The sequence below is a fragment of the Erpetoichthys calabaricus genome, chromosome 2, assembly GCF_900747795.2.
Source record: "Erpetoichthys calabaricus chromosome 2, fErpCal1.3, whole genome shotgun sequence".
NCBI classification, from domain to species: domain Eukaryota; kingdom Metazoa; phylum Chordata; class Cladistia; order Polypteriformes; family Polypteridae; genus Erpetoichthys; species Erpetoichthys calabaricus.
In genome coordinates this window covers 332,425,712-332,442,740 of record NC_041395.2, presented here as the reverse complement: position 1 = coordinate 332,442,740, position 17,029 = coordinate 332,425,712, and the positions used below count along the sequence as shown (strand labels likewise).

The following is a 17,029-nucleotide window of genomic DNA, read 5'->3' as shown; positions in this document are numbered from 1 at the left end:
CACTACCCTTTTGTTCACTTCACAGCAATTCCAGAGCTGAAGAAAGTCTTCAGCACATTAGGTGTGTTGTGTTACTGGTCTGCTGTAAATCAGTGATCTTGAGGACTGAACCAGGACTGTTAAAGTAATGGCATTGAAGACCTCGTGCATTTTACAATATGTACAAGCTAATGTGTGAAATCTAATGAATCACTCTATATATGGTTCTGTTAACCGCATGCACCATCACAAGGTCCTTTACAGAATTTCTTTTAAGAAGTCAAACTTAACAATACAAAATGAATCGCAATTGGCAAGTATTAAAACAGATAATGCAGTAAAAACTAATACGAGAAAGATTTTTTAAAGGAGCCTATTGTAATCCACATCCCCGCTGTTGCTCAGCTCCCAGATGGTGACTTTAGACAAATGTATTCTTTCTGGCCTGCCAGGCTTTTTTCTGCCACCTACTGGGGATAGGTTGGTCACGTGACTTACAGTCTATGGAGCTCTTTAAAAAAAACTTTTTTTATTGTCTTCACATGTGCTTGTATGTATTATCAAACCACATTTCACATTCTTTTTCCAGTCTGGGCCAGCAGCCATTTCCCATAACACCACCTAATCTGATTTCACTGTTAATCTGAGTTTGATGGATTTAGGTGACTGTCTTATTACTCATAATGAAACCCAGATATATTACTGCTTCATTCTTTATTCTCCTTACTTATGAGAATTACACTTTACATGAAAATAAGATTAGACTCATGAGGTTCTTGACTGCTAAAGTATCATTTTAAACAGTTAAATGAAATGTTAATGATAGATTTGAGGAGTCAAGATCACCACCAGAGCACTGCAGGAGCCACTCTCACAGGTTTAGCTTTTAGTAATTTAGACTTGACTTATCTTTTAGTAATTTACACTTTAGTTACCTTCACATTCTATCTTAAAAAATGGAAGTTGAGCTCGTCCTTCTTTTTATAGAAGATTCCTTTGAGTAAGCTAAATGAGGCGCCATGTGATGGAATTTTATTTTTGTTCCTGGCTCTGCTTGAGCTGAAGCCGTCAGGGTTCAAAGAGCCCATCTATCATCTTACTTTACTTGGAGGCCTAAGATAAGCCCTTTGAGCATCACTGGATTAAGTCGTGTGTGTTCCGCTTGGGCTTCTTCTGTGTACAAAGCAATGGTTGTTGACATAAGAGCATATCACACACTGACTCTTGTATGCTCAGGAGTTGCATATTTGAGCTGAAGACAGATGTAATTATAACAGACTAATGAAGAGATGCATGGAAATATATTCATTTTATTACTGTTATCAAATGCTGCATGGAATTGTGGTAATATTTATAAAGAGCAAGATGGGTATGTACAGGACCTGTAGTTATAGTTTGTGCATTTCCCCTTGGGATTAATAAAGTATCTATCTATCTATCTATCTATCTATCTATCTATCTATCTATCTATCTATCTATCTATCTATCTATCTATCTATCTATCTATCTATCTATCTATCTATCTATCTATCTATCTGTTTTATAGTACTTTTCATATCTATCTATCTATCTATCTATCTATCTATCTATCTATCTATCTATCTATCTATCTATCTATCTATCTATCTATCTATCTAGTGCCTTTCATATCTGTCCATGTAATCCTACCAACTACACTAAATTATCTGTCTGTCTATCCATCTATCTTATCCTGCCAACTACTCTAAAGTATGTATCTGTGTAATCCTGCCAACTACGCTAAATTATGTCTGTCTGTCTGTCTGTGTAATCCTGCCAACTACGCTAAATTATCTATCTATCTATCTATCTATCTATCTATCTATCTATCTATCTATCTATCTATCTTATAGTGAATTTTTAAAGGGAAAATATCAATTTTTGTCTAATAAAGGGCTAGATAGAGGAGTAAATATTAATTTATCAAGCCAAAAAAGACCTGAGTGAAGATGTAGTAAGAATAATAATAATAATGTAGTAGTAATTATTTTCAACAAGTAGCGTCATCTGTCATCAACATCATCATGTACAATGTCACTTGATATGCTGATCATTGTCTCAGAGCTCAAATGTTTCTTTAAGCTCCTCAGACCTTTTGTCTGTCCCTTCACAGATGTAACTTCTCCTTACATCAGTTTTTCCCGTGGATGCAAGATATTCAGACTTCTCTTTGCACCCTGCATGACCCATAAATTTCATGACTGCCATTTCTAGATTAATCCTTATCAGCCCTCAGGTTCTATTAACACTTGTTCCTCTATCATTTCATTTTTTTTCTTGTGACTTCAGATCTTTCCTGTTTTTTCTTGGATTGTAGCCAGTATTCACCTCCAGATATTAATGTGGAAACAATGTTGCATCACAATACAATGAAAAATTGTTATTCCTTAATTAATACCTTACTCAAGTGTACGGGAACATATTTAGTAATCATTGTCCTTCTTGGAGGCTCTGATTGGGGCGCTCGAAAGACTGAGTGAGGAGTCTGAGTGTCTGGGCTTGCAAGTGTCCTGATAAAAACCAAAGATCCAGGCCTTTAATGACCTCTTGGGTACGGCCATCAGCAGTGTGTCTGTTTGTAGAGAGAGTGTCGACCTCTTTGAGAGGTTTACTGACCTTGGCAGTGACATTCATGTCTCTGGTGACTATTCCTGTGAAGTCAGTAGATGGAATGGGAGGGCTTGGGGGGTCATGAGGTCACTGGAAAGGGGTGTGTGGCGCTCCTGATATCTATGCAAATGGATGAAGGTCCAAGTCTTTAGAGTCCTGGTGCTTCCTGTCTTACTATATGGTTGTGAGACACGGACACTATCCAGTGACCTGAAACGAAGACTGGACTCCTTTGGTACTGTGTCTCTCCGGAAAATCCTTAGGTACCGTTGGTTTGACTTTGTGTTGCTCATGGAGTCCCGAATGAGGCACATTACCTGCATTGTGAGGGAGTGTCAGTTACGGCACTACTGCCATGTGGCGAGTTTCCCCAAGGGTGATCTGGCTCATAAGATCCTCATTGTTGGGGACCCAAGAGGGTGGAGCAGGCCAAGGGGTCGCCTATGTAACACCTGGCTGCAGCAGATAGAGGGTCATTTCCAGAGGGTAGGACTGGACTGCGTGTCTGCCTGGAGGGTTGCCAACCGGGATCCTGAGCTCTTTCGACGTGTAGTGGGTGCGGCAACGCACTGTACCAGTGCATGCTCCCCAACTTGACCTGACTTGACTTGATTGTCCTTCTAATTTCCACATCAACTCTACCTGTAGATGTTTCCTAGCTGAACTGAATTTAATGACCAATGCAGCGCTTTCATTTTTGTATCTCCTTCTGTTAGACTGCCACAGATTTGGTCTTCTTGCAGCTGATGGTCAGTCTTGTCTGTGGTCTTTCTTCAACAACTTTATTTATTAATTCTTGGAGGCTCTGTTTGGAAGTCTGCAGTTGTCTGGGTGTCCACCAGTTATCCCATTGGACTATAAGGAAATGTAATCATTAAGACAGTCCTTTGATCACAACCAATAAGAGATGTATAATACTGTAATAATTATATTATTCTGCAAAGGCATCATTAGATTGTAATAATTTTATCTGAGTGATAAAACACGGTGCTGTCGTTGTTTTTCTTTTTGTCTTTTTTCTAAAACATCTGACCAGAGAAGCAATTCACTGGTCAGCAAGCATTTTGCTACTGGGATTCTTTTATCAGTGCTTTAACAAATTTCACTTGCTGACTCCAAATCTGAAAACGTTTTTGTCCAGCACATCCTGTTTTTTAGTTATGATGTTCCAGGTCTTGGACAACTAGGGTGACTGGACAGTAAAGGCAATGCGTTTCAGCATTTAAGAAATAAGTTTGATCTCAAGAAAAGTGAAGCCCAAATTAAGGAAGGTGTTTTTGCTGGCCCTGAAATCCGTGAACTGAGGCTTGACGATGAGTTCAAAAGGAAACTGAAGCCCACTGAGTCAGCACCCTCATTCATTAAGGTTGTCCAGAATTTTCTTGACAGTCACAGAGCAGAGAATTATACTGAGCTTGTGGAGAACCTGCTGAAAGTATATTAGCTTACAGGAGCCAGAATGTCAGTGAAGACGCATTTTTTACATTCTCATCTCGACTTTCTTCCACCAAATCTAAGTGATGTCAGAGGTGAGCATGGAGAAACATTTCATCAAGATAGAAAAGTGATGGAAAACTGATATCGGGAAAAATTCACTCCGAGCATGATGGGTGACTACTGTTGGTTCCTGCAAAGAGAGACGGATGTGCAGTACAAGCGCAAAAGTGAGGGCCTCCAACATTTTTGGGCACGCTGACCTCACTTTTATATTGAGGTAAATTGAGATAAATATACTTTAACGTGTCTGTGGTATCGTCTTCTGGTTTGTTTTCAGAATAAACGCATCAAACAATTTTGGTGGGACAGAGTCCAAACTCCAGATATCGTGTTGATATATTATATTGATATTCAAAAGTGTTGAAACATCAATGATGTGTATCTCAAAAAACTGACGTACTAGCTTAATTCCGATTTCATATATGGAATCAGTGTAAAACATTTAATAAAGAGATGCTCAGAAGTTCCCAGAAGCAAACAAAAAATATTTTCTTGTAGACCTACAGTATAAGACTAGTCAAGAGCTATGTGGAGATGTAATAAGTATTATATTTCTCTGGTCTGGTTATATTTTACTTGGTCAATGATATCCTGGAGATTTAATAAATCATATTTCATATTACAAAGGCATTTTTCGAAAGATAACAATTATTGCTACAGTTAGATGCAGCGTAGCGGTCCAATAAATCAAAATCATACTTTAAGTTTAACATTAATTATTTTACTCAATTGTCTACTTGAGGTTTCCTCCTGATTTCCTCCCGCATCCCAGAGATGAGTGTGTTAATGTCGTTGGCAGTTATAAAATGGTAAGTATGAGTGTAGGGGGATTGTTTAGATGGACCCAGTGATGGACTACTGGCCCATCCAGAGTTGGTCCCCTGGCTTGGCGCTGATGCGGCCATGATCCTGAACTGAATTAAGCAGTTTTGACAGTAGTACACTACTCAGTTTAAAGGCAGTGTGGAAGTGTGGTAATTGCTTTACTGTGATCAAAGATAGTATGCAGGTGTAACAGTTTATTGTTTAATTTGGGCAAACATATATTTTGAGGTTTATTTATAATATTCTTTCTCTGTGGATGTCTTATAAACACTCATTATATTCAAGTGGTTAAACTGTGTATGGAGAGGAATAATTATATCAAAACTGTGAAGACATGGGAGATAAAAAAAAGGTTTGCATGGAGATCGTATTTGTTTATTTCTTAAGTCATTAGTAGCTATGGATGTACAGTATTAAAGATTATGTTGAGGCAGTAAAGGCAAACATTGAAATGTAACTTCAATTGAATTGGACTGGAAAAAAAGTCTGTGCATCCCAGGCTGCCTAACAGTGTAACATGTTATTGCACAAGTTTGAATTTATTGTTGTGTGTTCTTACTTGCACAGCTGCCACAGACGAGTGTCAGTAATAGGATGTCAAGTCAAGTCAAGTTGGGGAGCATGCACTGGTACAGTGTGTTGCCGCACAGACTACACGACGAAACAACTCAGGATTCTGGTTGGCAACCCCCCCACCAGACACGCAGTCTAGTCCCACCCTCCGGAAATGACCCTCTATCTGCCGTAGCCAGGTGTTACGTGGGCGACCCCTTGGCCTGATCCAGCAACTTGGGTCCCCAACAATGAGGATCCTATTTGCTGGATCACCCTCGGGGGAAACACACTACATAGCTGTAGTGCCATAACTGACGCTCCCTCAAAATGAAGGTAATGTGCCTCATTCAGGACTCCATGAGCACAAAGTCAAACCAACGGTACCCAAGGATTTTCTGGAGAGACACAGTACCAAAGGAGTCCAGCCTTCATCTCAGGTCACTGGATAGCATCCATGTCTCACAACCATATAGCAAGACAGGAAGCACCAGGACTCCTTCGTCCTTTTGCATGGATATCGTTAGTGCCACACACCCCTTTCCAGTGACCTCATGACCCCCTATCTCTCCTAATCCGTCTACTGACTTCATAGGAAGAGTCACCACTGGTGACTCACCAGAGACATGAATGTCACTGCTGAGGTAAGTAAACCTCTCAAGGAGGTCGACATTCTGTCCGCAAACAGACACACTAATGATGGCCGTGCCCAAGAGATCATTAAAGGCCTGGCTCTTTGGTTTTTTTCAGGACACTCGCAAGCCCAGACACTCAGACTCCTCACTCAATCTCTCAAGAGCCCAGATCAGAGCCTCCATTGACTCCGTGATCACAGCATCATCAGCAAAGTCAAGATCTGTAAACCTTTCTTCACCAACAGATTTCCACGGCTGCTGGACCCCATGACTTTGCCCAACACCCAGTCCATACAAGCATTGAACAGAGTTGGAGCAAAAACATACCGCTGACGAACCCCAGAATCAGCTGGGAAAAACGCAGAGGTCCTGCCTCTACTCTGCAAAGCACTCCCAGTACCAGTGTACAGGCCGGCCATGATATCCAGCAGCCTCAATGGGATCCCGCGAACCCTCAGGATGTCCCACAGGGCAGCTTGATCAACTGAGTCGAACACTTTACAAAAATCGACAAAGGCTGCAAAGAAACTGTCGATATTCTCATTTGCACTCCATGAGAACCCTCAATACCAGGATGCGGTCGATGGTAGACTTCTTAGACTTAAAACCAGACTGTTCCGGTCACTGGTAGGTGAGCAAGTGATCATGGATCCTATTGAGGATGACCCTAGCAAGGATCTTACCCGGCACCAAGAGCAGTGTTATCCTCCTGTAGTTGCTGCAATCCAGGCGATCACCCTTCCCTTTCCAGATAGGGATGACAAGTCCCGTTTTCCAGTCAGTTGGGATGATGCCAGTCTCCCAAATGGAAGCAAAGATTGCTTGCGATGCCAGGAGGACAGCCTTACTACCAGCCTGGAGAAGTTCACCTCGGATACCACAGATCCCTACAGCCCTCTCTCCCCTCAGCTGGTTCACCACCGGTGCAATCTCAATGAGATTGGGGGGTTCACAGCGAATTGGAGGATCAGCCCAGAACCCAGAAATATCCAACGTCCAACGAGGATCAGCTTTGAACAACTGCTCAAAGTAGCCAGCCCAGCTGGTCTGGCTAATAGGATATCATCAACAGTAAATGAGTAAAATCTTTTCAGAATTGAATGGTGTAAGTTTGATTGGCCCAGAACAGAGAAGGGAGAAGAGTGGCTGTTCATCTTTAACGAAACTGTTAGCATTGTTAAGGCAGCAGCGTGTGTTATATACTGTACTGTATGTCCTGGACAGAAGGTCACTGTGCGCCAGTAATATTCTAAGCCAATGTCTCCACACTTTGAAGTGCCCCTCCATGTAGTACAGCCAGGGAGAAATGGACTTCACTGTGCATTAATAAAGTATCTATCTATCTATCTATCTATCTATCTGGAGAAGATGATAAGCACATGGAGACAACTGGGCTTTCCTCAGACATCAGAGAAAGTAAACAAAGACAATATAAATAGAATGGAGGTAACAGACACTGTGGTGGGCTGGCGCCCTGCCCGGGGTTTGTTTCCTGCCTTGCATCCTGTGTTGGCTGGGATTAGCTCTAGCAGACCCCCGTGACCCTGTAATTAGGATATAGCGGGTTGGATAATGGATGGATGGATGGTAACAGACAGAAGGAAGATATTCAAAACAAAATATTTAAGCTTTATTTAAACACAGTAAAGGGTTAACAAAGAAGGAGCACCACTTAACAATAAACAGCTAAGTGGAGATTAATTATAATTAATCCAGAATAGTAAAAGACAGTGTGGCGGTACATTAGTAATTAAATTTAGTTGTTACAGGAGTGCGTAAGATGTAATTTTAATTATATCAGAGAAATGTAGACCTGTATGGGGGTCTAATAATTTGTATGTTTCTTTAGTTGGTGGCAGCATGGAGGAGTGATAATGACTTCTGTAATATTACACAGGGGAGGGCCAATGTGGCAATCTTCATATATAATACGCTACCGTGGCTGTCCGTTTGTCTGTCCAGGATTTTAAGTCACCTGTAGCCTCGCAAACCATGTGACCTGTTGACCTGAAATTTGGTACACCTATACTACGTGACGTCTACTATCAGCTTTCGGTGGTGATGATTGACCTCCAAGTTCAAAGGTCAACCCAGGTAGGTCAAAGTCAAAAATCAAATAACCTGCAGCCTGAAATTTGGTCGACATATACTACGTGATGTCTACTATCCGCTTTCGGTGGTGATGATTGACCTCCAAGTTCAAAGGTCAACCCAGGAAGGTCAAAGTCAAAAATCAACTAACCTGCAGCCTGAAATTTGGTAGACATATACTATGCTGAAACTCTGCACTACAGCTTTATATTAAAAGCAAATGCTAAACGTACAGGGAAAGAGTATGAAAACTACGAAGAGCACACTCAGCATTTACAACAGGCTGACGCAGAGCGAAAGAGAATCGCTTGAGCAACTGAGAGCAAAGAACAGACCATACAACAAAGACAGGCCGCCATTGAGCGAAAGAGAATCGCAAGAGCAAATGCGACTGAGGAAGAGGCTAATTGACATCGGCAATCAGTGGTCAAGCGTGCCAGAACTGCAAAGGCAAATGAGGCAGAACAAAACGCCATCCGGCGACGGCAAAGAGACGCTGATCACGTGAGAATAGCTAGAACGCTCTCAATCAAGTTATTGGCCTTACAGAGCTCATCAATGCATCGCCACTAGATGTCTTGATCAGGCATATTTTTTGTTCATCAAATTAAAAAATAAAGTCTTCTTAACAGAAAGATTAACATTAAACAATGGTAAATAGCTTCTTACCCCATCGTATTCTGGTGACAGTTGCTAACCCTCTTGCTTCTGCCTACACATTCAGCCTCTCTCCTCTTTGTCTGCCTGTATAAATGATCACCATTTGATCTGTTAATCCAAACTTGGTGGTGTGTTTACCCTTAGAGAGGTCTTCATAACCCTATTTGGGCTCAATGATAAACTAGCGGGCACCCAGACTCCGCTCAGCTGCCTCATATAGAAGACCATGCTGTCCCTCAAAGAGATTGTGAAGTACAGCACACCCTGTTTGGTGCCATGTCCTTGTGAGTTGCTGTATAAGTCAGTTTCTCCCTTAACATTTAGAATTTTCTTGTCTTCAAGGAATCTGTATGACCCTGGAGTGGTCTAACCTTCACTACACATTATGGGGGTATCTGTGCTTCTGGGGTTCTCTGCTGCTCACTTGGGGTGTACCATCTTTGTGACATGGCATTCATAGCTGCTGTAGGGGCCACTTTTATTATGTGTGCACAAAGGAAGGAAACTGAAATGACAAAGTGAAAGGTTTTGCAAATTTATTAACAATCAAAAACTGGGATCTTTGAAATGTTTCCGAAAACATGTTTTCACTTTATCATTAAGGAGTATTGATTGTAGATTGATGAGCAAAAATTGCAAATTTATCCATTTAAAAATTAAATCTTCAACACAATAAAGTGTAGCAAGTGAAGGGGTCTGAATACCTTCTGAATCCACTGAATGTGCCTACTTTTTTTTTTCCTTACGTATTGAAGCAGCCTTTATTTTGGTATTTTATGAGGAAGTTGGGAGTGGCGGAGAAGTACGTAAGAGTTGTACAGGATATGTACGAGGGAAGTGTGACTGTGGTGAGGTCTGCGGTAGGACTGATGGAGGTTTGATTACATCAGGGATCGTCTCTGAGCCCTTTCTTATTTGCAATGGTGATGGACAGACGAGATTAGACAGGAGTCCCCATGGACTGTGATGTTTGCTGATGACATTGTGATCTGTAGTGATAGTAGGGAGCAGGTTGAGGAGACCCTGGAGAGGTGGAGATATGATCTAGAGAGGAGACGAATGAAGGTCAGTAGGACCACCAAGACAGAATACTTGTGTGTGCATGAGAGGGAGGTCAGTGGAATGGTGAGGATGCAGGGAGTAGAGTTGGCGAAGGTGGATGAGTTTAAATACTTGGGATCAACAGTACAGAGTAATGGGGATTGTGGAAGAGAAGTGAAAAAGAGAGTGCAGGCAGGGTGGAATGGGTGGAGAAGAGTGTCAGGAGTGATTTGTGACAGACAGGTATCAGCAAGAGTGAAAGGGAAGGTCTACAGGACGGTAGTGAGACCAGCTATGTTATATGGGTTGGAGATGGTGGCACTGACCAGAAAGCAGGAGACAGAGCTGGAGGTGGCAGAGTTAATGATGTTAAGATTTGCACTGGGTGTGACGAGGATGGATAGGATTAGAAATGAGGACATTAGAGGGTCAGCTCAGGTTGGACAGTTGGGAGACAAAGTCAGAGAGGCGAGATTGCATTGGTTTGGACATCTGCAGAGAAGAGATGCTAAGGATAGAGCTACCAGGGAAGAGGAAAAGAGGAAGGCCTAAGAGAAGGTTTATGGATGTGGTGAAAGAGGACATGCAGGTAGTGGGTGTAACAGAACGAGATGCAGAGGACAGAAAGATATGGAAGAAGATGATCCATATGTGGCAACTCCTAACGGGAGCAGCCGAAAGAAGAAGAAGATGATTCTGGTACAGTATAGTTAGTAAACTTGTGAGATTTGCAGATGATATTGAAACTGGAGGAATGACAGATACTGAGGAGGCAGCAAAACACCTGAAGATCATCTGAGTAAGCTTCAAAACTGTGTGAATACTTGGAAAATTAAGTTTAATGTAGAAAAGTGCAAAGTGCTACACATGGGCAAAAGGAACATTAATGACAAATACAAGATGGGAGACAGTGACCTACAGGAAGCAACCTCTGTAAAGGATTTAGGGGTTTATGTTGACCCAATATTTTCAATATTTTAAGTATTGCAGAAGCATTTAAAATGGAAAATAAAATGTTAGGGTATATCATAAAAGCTGTAGAATATAAATCCAGGGACATTTTGTTTAGGCCTTTTAATGCTCTAGTGAGATAGTATCTACTGTATATATTACTCCCCCACACTATGCGACTCTTCAGTTCTACCCGGGGGAGTAAATGTTAGCATTATACAAAGTTATTGTCAGTTATACCTGCATTGTTATCACTCTTTAATTTAATATTGTTTTTTATCAGTATGCTGATGCTGGAGTATGTGAATTTCCCCTTTGGGATTAATAAAGTATCTATCTATCTATCTATCTATCTATCTATCTATCTATCTATCTATCTATCTATCTATCTATCTATCTATCTATCTATCTATCTATTATATAGTGCCTTTCATATCTATCTATCTATCTATCTATCTATCTATCTATCTATCTATCTATCTATCTATCTATCTATCTATCTATCTATCTATCTATCTATCTATTATATAGTGCCTTTCATATCTATCTATCTATCTATCTATCTATCTATCTATCTATCTATCTATCTATCTATCTATCTATCTATCTATCTATCTATCTATCTATCTATCTATCTATCTATCTATCTATCTATCTATCGTATTGTGTGCAGTTCTGGTCACTAAACCCCAAAATTAACATAGCTGCACTTGAAGCTGTACAGCAGACAGCAACTAGGTGTTTCATGGGAGTGAAGAGCATGCCCTGCTTTGACAAACTCAGAGAATTAAACCTGTTTACACGCGAGCAGAGGATGCTGTGTGGGGACTTAATCCAGATTTGCAAAATTCTCAAAGGCATTGATAAAGCAGATCCACCAGAACTCTTTCAGGTAAACAGTGAATTGAGGACACCAGTGGAAGTTAAGAGAAGTGCAGGACATAAGCCATGGACACCCCTCTTTGCACAAAGAGGTGTGGAAATCTAAAACAAGCTACTAAGACATGGAGTTGAATCAGAAACTTTGACAACCTTTAAGACGGATCTGGGTGAGATATTGTGCCAGCTTAGCTAATAGCTAAACAAAATAGCATGATGGACTGAATGGCCCCCTGTCGTTTCTCAAATTTCTTATGTGTATACAAAGTGCTTTTTGAATTCAGTTGCTAAGAGGTGTGGGTCAGTTGCTAAACAGTAAAATTTGATTCTTCACCCAATGAATGGGTTCACAAAATACATTCATCTTTTTACTCAGTTCTTCTGACACAGAGGAGCAGTTAGCCCAATCTAGAACGATGTATCCGTTAAAAGACAAAACCAGACTCAAATTAAAACTCTAAATCCAAACATCAGTTTTAGACCTCCAGGTCTGCCCCTTTAGATAACTTGTGTGGAGGGATATATCCATGTTGTGCTTGAAAATTAATTCTCCATATTGAACATGTTGTTTGATTTACTGTTTTGTAATGTGCTTTGAACATGAGCATTTTTTATTCTTTTACAATCTATCTAATCCTGCCCCATTTAGACTGGGAAGAATAAACAAGGTATGTTCACGTCAGAGAGTTTTTAAATACTACCTTTTACTTTTTACAGGTCCCCACACTACGCCTGTCCTGAAGTTATTCGGGTGAGTACTGCTTCACATGATGGCCACTGCACATGAACGCATCTAGAGATTCTCCGTGTTTTACTGTTGTATTCTTTTCTGCAGGGTGAAAAGTATGACGGAAGGAAAGCAGATGTGTGGAGCTGCGGTGTTATTCTATTTGCACTTTTGGTGGTACGTTTTTTTCCTAAAAACCAGAGGGTCTTCAACAAGACTTTATGACCTGTGTGAAGATGAAATGCTAATGAAACTTCAATCTATCTGGGATTTCATTTTTTAATCTATTTGTTCTAGTGAGTGTCATGGCAGCCACAAACTGAGCAGGGTGATCCTTTTCCTAGTAACAGATTTTAGCATGTCCTAGAAGATCATCACATATTCCAATGCTAGCTGTGAGATCTAATAAGAAAGCTTCTCATTAGGAGACTGTTTGGAGTGAAATTGGTTGGAGTTTGAAATCCCAGTTTAGCTGGTCATCTGTTGGCTCGTTTAACATCTGATTTCTGTTTGGCTGCCATTTATTGAAGAAAGGAATCAAATCAGAGGACTGACTCCTTGAAAACAGGGCTATTGAAATGAAGGGAAAAGGAGTTAATTAGCAGTGAAAACTGCTCACTGATTAGGAAAAGGGTTAGAATGAAAACCTGCAGCCACTGTGGCCCACCAGGCCCGGAGTTCGACACCCCTGCCCTAGTGGAACACTTTTGTTGTCATGAGAAGCCCTTATTCTTTAAGGAAATTAGTCGAGACAGTTTTGTTTTCGTTTAGATATCTCAAACAGACTGTGCAAAGTTTTGAAATTTTAAAAACTCACTTTGAAAAGCTTTGGCGAACTTGTAAACTCATTTCTGTTAAAACAGACAAACATTATGTGTGACTTCAACTACGAATTACTTTACTGTTCTGAGAACAGTTATATTAATTTGTATATCTCTATATATAATCTTCATTTGGATCTTGATCTTTCTTTGTCTGCAAATGAATTAGAAGAAGCAGCACTAGATGGCAGTAGAGAGACAGCTAAAACATAGGCATTGCATTAAGAATCTCCTCCAGGCTTATAGTACTGAAGACTGTAGTACTCCAGTCACACCTCAAAACACAGACATTCAAACTAAACAAATTGTTGTGCTTTAAATTAAGTAATCTTTATATATAATCTTCATTTGGATCTTGATCTTTGTTTGTCCACAAATTCCATGCATGTGTAGACCACCTTCCAGTTTAGTACGTTGTTGTTACTCACGGATGTCAACAATGTGCCGGAATAACGAAAGGGGTGGTGGACAGTGTTACGCTGGTTAGCTCCTGAGGCCTGGTTAGAGAATGAGATTGCCGAAGATTAAAGGTGCGTGCCTACGTAACATATGAATGAAAGAAAGACAGTGGGTAAAATGAATGACAACGTAACAGCATGTTCTGGAAATTATTATTGTTACGTTGTAGCCGGCGAGTGCTGCGCATCTCACAGTTGTAGCCTGGCTTGCTCACATGTCAGTGAAGTGATCCCTATTTATGCTTTAAAGAGCCTGGATACCTATGTGTCCCCCTTTTATAACCATTGCTCCGTGTATATTGCCTTACTCTTTGGATTGCCACAAAGCAACCTGCAAGATTGGAGAAAGGTTGAGAAGAGATCGTGAGAGGAAACGACAGTGTAATGAAAACGAGACGGACTGTGAACAGAGAGAAGCAGAAATGCTCCTACACCACCACATAATTACTATTCGGACAGTGATTCCGAGTAGGCCGTTCCTATTGAATCAATGTCCAAGGGTTTTGTTTTGTAATTTTGTTTCCCTTATAAAAAATCATAATGCTGTGCGACGAAGGGCCCAGTTCACGACTGGCAGCCGCGTTTAAACAGGGAGCCCTTCACAGACAACTTTAACACGTGCAACGTAGTTGGGCGTACATGGCTAGTTTTGTATGTTTTTATTTTTTACTTGTCTCACAGTCCCCTGTACTGCACGTGTTCAACCCACTCATAGGGAAACACATACAAAAAAAAAGTCACCACTCTGGCATTTAATGGAAGAAAGATTTGTAAGCATTGCTCAATAAGCATTGACTGAACTAACATGTCTTTACCAACACTTTCCTCCATCTGTCATATAGGGGACACGCTATCTAGGAGTGTCGTCTTCAGAGAGCATTTCTACTCATGGTAAATGCTGTCACTATCTGTTTTTATCCACCTCTAAATGTGGACTGTGTGGTCCACCACCAGCATACCCACACACTCTTGTTGAACCTGGTATAGCTTCATCCAACTGTGACACATTACTGCAGCTAAAACAGATATTCTTTGCTTTAGCTAAAATTTCTGGACCTTTGTTCTCACTCAACTTTCTGCACATTAACATAATTTTTTTGCACTCAATGCTGATTTTGGTCCCATGGCTGCTGGTAGATTTCCTAATCCACTGTAAACTAATAAAGAGAGATGACTGTTATCAAGAGAGAGAAGCGAGTTAGAATTACGATTGTGATAAGCAGAGAGAGGTACCTGTGAGTCTTGCTTGTACAGAGAATCTGGTGATAGTTGTTTGTTACTATAATCCATCCTGCATTCGGTGTATAAAGTGTTATTTTTGGCCCCTAATAAAACAGAGTTTGATTTCCACAGTATGCAACTCGCCCTGACAGAATCAAACAGGTTTGTTTTTGTCTTAAGTCGTACAGGCAGGCTTGTGTGTGCCCAGCACACCACAGCGTAGAAAATCACACTGGCCATCACAGAGTTATAGAGGACGTGAAGGATGTCACTACTCACAATACAGGAATGCAGCCTCCTAAGAATGAAGAGCCTGCTCTGCCCTTTCTTTGCAGTATAGTTCTTCTGTGTTACAAGACCTGTCCAGCCTGTCATTGATGTGGACCCCTAAGTACTTGTAGGAGTGCACTACCTCTTCATCCACTCTGTAAATAGTGACTGGACATAGAGGCTCGTTGGCACGATGAATAACAGTAACCAGCCCTTGCTTTTGCAGATGTTAAGTTGCAGACATTTCTTTCTGCAACAAGAAGCAAAGTTCCCCACCTGACTCTTCTCCTCTACCTCAATCTCTATCAATACACACCTTAAGTGCAGAACCATCTGAGATTTGTTTTAAATGACATGACCTGCTGTTATATTTATAGTTATACTAGACAAAGAGCCCGTTTCGACAACGTAAGATGAAACGGGCACGAGTTTGTGTCAGCAGTGTATGAAGAACAAATGATAAGTAACAAAGAAGTTGTTTTGTAATGATTGTAGTTCGCTTTGCTCATTACTGTACAGGCTTGTACTGTTAGTTGATGAATTTTCCAGGCCTATAGTATAATATTGAATGATGAATGTTCCAGAACAATATGGAATAGTAATAAGTATAAGCACCACAAACCTGATATAGGTAATAATAATAATAATTCTTTGCATTTATATAGCGCTTTTCTCACTACTCAAAGCGCTCAGCAATTGCAGGTTAAGGGCCTTGCTGAAGGGCCCAACAGAGCAGAGTCTCCTTTGGCATTTACGGGATTCGAACCTGCAACCTTCCGATTGTCAGTGCAGATCCCTAGCCTCAGAGCCACCACTCCGTGTATTGAATGCATACGTAATTGAATCAGAATGCGTAATTAGGCCTCGAGCTGTAGTCGAAATCACCTTTCAGGTCTCTAGAGCTTTAATCGAAGTCTCCTTTCTCTTTGAATTTTCGCGGCCATAAATCCGCCGCCTGCCGCGATATGGGTCTCGTAAGGTTTTTCGGGCAGCTGCGCAGAAGGCGACTGCGCATTCGGCTTTGGACGGACGTGAGTGAGTGAGTGAGTGAGTGAGTGAGTGAGTGAGTGAGTGAGTGAGTGAGTGAGTGAGTGAGGAGGCAGGCAAATTATGTATTAAGATTTTATACAGAGTGAAGGACTACTTCTTGAGGTGCTCATATCAAGTCACTGAGTGTCACAAACTGCGGTCTGCTCCACGGATAACCCTTCAGACTCACAAAGCAAGCCATTGCAAAGCCAACTATTATGCTAACTTACTTCAAGAAGTGGGCCATATAGAAAGATTGTGGCAATAAATAGAAGAGGGGAAAGAAGAACACAAAATATGCAAATAACAAACAAGAGTGTCGCATAGTATAAGATATAACAGTAGTCTGGAAAACTGCCAGCCTCCGGGACCCTGAACTGCATTAGGCAGTTTCAATAACTGATAGATAAACAAGTTTATGCTTCATAGTAATCATCATATGACACCGCTAAACTGATATAATACCATAGTTCTGATGTTTGTTTAAAGTTAGCACAATCAGGTCAGGGACACTTGTGCTTTACCACCTAACAGCTATAGAACAGCCTGTGAAGGCATAACAAAATGTTTGCTTTATATAATAGTTTTTAAACTACAATTAATTGTACATTATTTTTCCTGGCCTGTACAGCTGGTTATACCTTTACAAATGAAGTTTAGACTGACTAAATGACTTCTTCTGAGTACACAGTGAGTCAGAATGTCTAACCTTGTGATTTTTTTATAGTGTCTTATTGAATACCATCTGTAATCATATGCTATAAC

General features: G+C 40.8%; 1 protein-coding gene across 19 annotated transcripts in view; it reads left to right on the top strand.

The window, feature by feature from the left end:
• Positions 1-17,029, top strand: part of LOC114647337 (serine/threonine-protein kinase BRSK2) — a 1,001,270-nt gene that overhangs the window by 770,368 nt on the left and 213,873 nt on the right. For all 19 annotated transcript variants that reach the window (XM_051923430.1, XM_051923431.1, XM_051923428.1 and 16 more), the window contains exons 6-7: positions 12,456-12,489; positions 12,574-12,642. In XM_051923430.1, coding sequence (XP_051779390.1) covers positions 12,456-12,489; positions 12,574-12,642 — 103 coding nt within the window. The remainder of the gene's footprint in view (positions 1-12,455; positions 12,490-12,573; positions 12,643-17,029) is intronic.